Genomic DNA, 4,478 nt, shown 5'->3' with positions numbered 1-4,478 from the left:
ACACACACACACACACACACACACACACACACACACACACACACACACACACAAGAAATGACACATATGAACCTTTTCTTTATCATTCTGCAGCTCGCCAAGTTTATTTTCAGCATCCTCCCTCCTCTGTTGCTGGAGCTTCCGCCTTGAAGTTATTGGCAACTTCCACTGAGAGATGGCAGAGATTACAAACAAGTCTTTCACAGTTAGTCTTAGTAATGTGGACAACATAACAGTAGTACTTTACGGTACAGCTTGGAAAGGACCAGGGATAACAATTTGATAATAAAAATAATAAACAGAAGTTGACAAAGAGCGATAATATAAGTTAGGATAAAGAGTTGTCTTATCTTATGTCATTGCATAGTCTTATTTAGTGCAATAGTCCAACAAAATTGGAAAAAATGTCCCACATCAGCACTAAGCACAACAAATAAAATTGGGTGAATTAAAAAAATACCATATAATTACCCGAGTTATAATCAGGGTTGACTCTAACACAATACTTTGTAACACAAAGGTTTTATCTGTATATGTTGTGAAGCTATTGTTTAATATTGTGTAATGTCCAGTAAAACAAACTGAGGCATGCTGACTTTGTTCCATTCTTTGTGAAGTCTGTGTGAAAATGCTCTGCAGTTTAGGTTTGTCGTACTGTGATGGATTTCACTTAAAGAACAGTGTTTGACTCATGCACAGTGGCTCAAGTACTCATGATCAGAGTTAGATGACATCAAATGTAGCAGAGTTGAATTTGAGGATGCTTTCATTTATTCACTGAATTCCACCTTCATGCCAACCTTATACCATCTATTATAAAGAAAGCATAAATAGTAAACTGTCAGTGGAAATCAGTCAAGAAGGCTTGTGAGACATCTGCTTCGTCTTGTTGAATTTAGTTTACAAAGAGTTACTCTGAGAGTAATCCTCAGAGCCGAAGTAGCCCAGATCAGCTGATCACAGCCTGTACATCTACTGGAGCTCTCAGTTGAAATTATTGTGAGCTGTGATTATTTTTCCCCATGCCGAGGCACGAACAGGTTCCTTCATGTGCTAATTTCCACTGTTATGACCAAGATCTTGTGGGTCGTGTGTGTGTTTGTGTGTGTGTGTTTGTGTGAATCCTCCCATTGGTTGTGGGAAGAGGCTGTGGGTTTTTCCTCTTCTCTCTCTCAGGTGTGGGCATGTGTGTGTTTTAATGGAGACCAGTGCCTGCTGAGTGGATGGATTGAGTTCAATCCTGTTCCGGGATGAATAATAAGTTGATCAATCAGTACTTAACCACCAGATGACCACCTGGCCCCTTCTCTCCTGGCCTCCACCACCCAACAAACAGCCTGTCTTTGACATTCGAAGCAAACTGGTATATGAGTAAGTATAAGTTGATTTGTGTGTCTGGTGTCAATAAAAGCCTGCATAGCATTTTGAAAAGTTTTTGCTCTTTCTTCGGTGGTGTATGAGTGAGGGGTCACATTTTTTTGTTGTGTTCAATTTACTCCTTGGCCGAAAATGTAACATCCACTTCAATCCCTTCCCTACTTATTTTCTATTTAGAGGCAATGTCCTCTACAATGGAGGCAACAGAAAATGGAGATATACAATTTTTTATATAATTTTTCTTTCTGCTCATGTTCTACCTAGTCATTCAAGTTGGGTATATTTTGAAGTTTTGAAGTTTTTTATATTCCCATCTCCTATTATCATATTCTTATAAGTTAGCTCTGCAAAAAAATAGTTGGTAAAAATTTCATCCAAAAGCTATTTTCACCTTCTTACATTTCAGATCTTGTACTTTTTGCCTTTTGTAAATAAATTGTATTTTTATTGAGTATTTTTAACACTAGTATCTGTACATCTACTTAAGTACAGAATGTCTGTACTTTGCCAGCTCTGAAGCCAACACTAGGATGTAGATTTGTGTCAGTCTGTTGGATTGCACTCCTAAGGTTTATATTGTTAAATGGTAATTATTTGAAGGTGCATTTGGGTTTTTTTTTCTTATGGAGGAATACAAAAGTAATATAACACATTTTCTGTTGAGTATTATTCCTGGAAGTTTTATTGTAAAATATTTGAGTTTGTTTAAAGGAGTAATGTAGCTTATAGATGAACACTGGAATTTTAGAATTAGAGGCTGAAAGAAGAATCAACATTTTTCATCCAAGTCCAGAAATATGAGGTAACATTTTGATTACTATTTAATTTCTTCTCTGGAAAACAATGAAGATGATCTTTAAACTTAACATATAATGTTCATCTACTCACAAATTTATTCTGCTTCTGAGTTTTTCCTCTTGCCTTCATATTGAGTTGCTCTCTCTCACCATCTTCAGAGGAAACTTGAGCATCTTCTTTGAAGTTAAAATTAAATGAGAAGGAGATGCCAAAACTTGGCTTAAAATATTAAACCGCTCAGTGAAAACACTGATGATTTGTAGAGGTAAAGAATAATTAATCAGTGACTCACTAGTCGTGTTTTGCTTCTTTCTATGGGCAAGAACAGCTGACAAAATTAACATCATGATGCATAGAGCCAAGCTAACAGCCAAACCGATGGTGACAGAGGGAGAACTGGATGGGATATCAAAGAAATCCTCTGAAATTCATAAACAAATTAAATTCCAAGAAAACTGTTATTCAAATATACAAAACAAATAGTGAAATAAATTTAATAATATAATTTAAACCTGGAACATGTATGTGTGTCTCTCTGCTCTGGTTGGTGTTCCTCTGTTGGACTCTGCAGGTGATGTTGTTGCTGTGTCTCTTCTCCACAGTCACTCTGCTGCTGACAGTATAGAGGTCATCAGGACCTCTGAGGGTCTCTGTAGGTCCAGCAGAGAGGAGGTTTCCCTCACCGTCCAACCACAGCAGCTCAGGCTCTGGATACCAGCCTGCAGACTCACACTGTAACACCACTCCTCTGTTTTTGTCAATCCCTGAGAAACTGATTAGAAGTGAGGTGGCAGCATCTGATGCTGAGCAAGAAAAAGCATAAAAGATATTAGTAGGTGGAAAAAAACATTTTGGACAGTAATTCACTAGTACAAAATTATTATTTTTGCAAAATTCTGATGCGGTTGGTGTGTTCTGTCAAGTTAATAAACAAACATTTCCCGGGTTGAAATCTTTTCTCATAAACATAAACATAATTTTTCACTGTAACTAAATATGAGCATCTCACCATTTGCTCCTCACTTACAATCCCATCAAAATCCTGTATAGTGGGTGCATAATTGATCTACACCATGAACATGTGATGTGTATCTACTTACCAACCACAAGCTTGACAAAATAATTTTTCTCCATTAAAGGAGGGCTGCATTCAGAGAGTTTTACTCTGGAGAGTTTCAGTGAAATGTTTCCACGCTTCAGTTCATTGATGAACAGTGATGATCTTCCCCTGTATGAAGGATTTCTTGTATTCACCAGATCCTGACCGGATCGCCACACATGGACAAATCTTGGGTTCAAGTCAGATCTTGTCCACTCCAATATCTGAGCTGTCACATCCTCTGCAGGCTCCACGTGACATGGTAAAATAACATCATCATCAACTAATGCAACTACTGGTTGATGTGGACCAACCACCTGAGACTCCGCTGTAGACAGGAGGGGAAACAAAGAAATACAGAAAATGAGTTTATTAATTTCTGCAGGATGAGTGAATATATATGTCAAACTTAAAGATGACACTCAGAATAGAGCCTTATTTTTCTTTCTAACTTTTTTAGGTGAAGATGTTAAAAAAGTCTTTCAGAAAAAAATTAAACACATGCAGGCAGCCAGCAAATCAAAGCTGCAAATTATAAACTGCTGTTTGCACCAAATGTTTGTACTAATTGGTATTCACTGTTTTATACAGTCTCCCTGCACAAAAAAATCTGTACATTAGTGCCACGGCAAAAAAAGATATTACACATGTAAATTCAAACTTACCCCTATTTAAGTGTATCAGAAGTTGGGAAATCAAAATACCAAAGACTGTGCATGGAGAAAGGGAAAGTCCATCTATCTGTGGAAGCATCCTCCTCTGAAAATAGATCAGTGACACATACAAGTGTGGCCACAAGAGGTCATTGAAATAATAAGAATTTGTTAGTTTCATATTTAAAATCAAATGATTCAAGTCTAAACCCATATTTTACATTTTAACATGTTGAATACCCCCATGAGGTCATCAACATGACCTTTCACTTAATGTTAATGTTCTCCAATAGCTCCAGAGTTAAGGCAGCAGACATTTTGTTACTGATTATAGCAAATATATTACTTTATATTAGTGCTAAATTGCAGCCTGTAGAACAACTTTTGGTCAGTATCTTTAGTTTTGAGATGAACTCTGTCTGCTAATAATTGTTTTGATTGTGTAATGGGCCACAAGGAAAGCTTAGCTATCAGCAGTGTTGGGAAGGTTACTTTTAAAATGTATTCCATTACAGAATACAGAATACATGCCCCAAAATGTATTCTGTAAC

General features: G+C 36.9%; 1 protein-coding gene across 1 annotated transcript in view; it reads right to left on the bottom strand.

Annotated features, from left to right (window-relative positions):
• Positions 1 to 2,466: 2,466 nt before the first annotated feature.
• The window catches only part of LOC102212704 (butyrophilin subfamily 2 member A2-like), a 12,341-nt gene continuing 10,329 nt past the window's right edge, over positions 2,467 to 4,478 (bottom strand). Inside the window, exons 2-5 of the mRNA XM_005754431.1 lie at positions 3,276 to 3,602; positions 2,688 to 2,978; positions 2,544 to 2,596; positions 2,467 to 2,487 (exon numbers count right to left, since the gene is read on the bottom strand). Of these exons, the coding sequence (XP_005754488.1) occupies positions 2,467 to 2,487; positions 2,544 to 2,596; positions 2,688 to 2,978; positions 3,276 to 3,602 (692 nt within the window). The remainder of the gene's footprint in view (positions 2,488 to 2,543; positions 2,597 to 2,687; positions 2,979 to 3,275; positions 3,603 to 4,478) is intronic.

This window comes from Pundamilia nyererei, unplaced genomic scaffold, assembly GCF_000239375.1.
Source record: "Pundamilia nyererei isolate P.nyererei 1_Seehausen unplaced genomic scaffold, PunNye1.0 scaffold00564, whole genome shotgun sequence".
In the NCBI taxonomy this organism is placed as follows: Eukaryota; Metazoa; Chordata; class Actinopteri; order Cichliformes; family Cichlidae; genus Pundamilia; species Pundamilia nyererei.
This window is presented reverse-complemented; position numbering and strand designations above follow the sequence as displayed.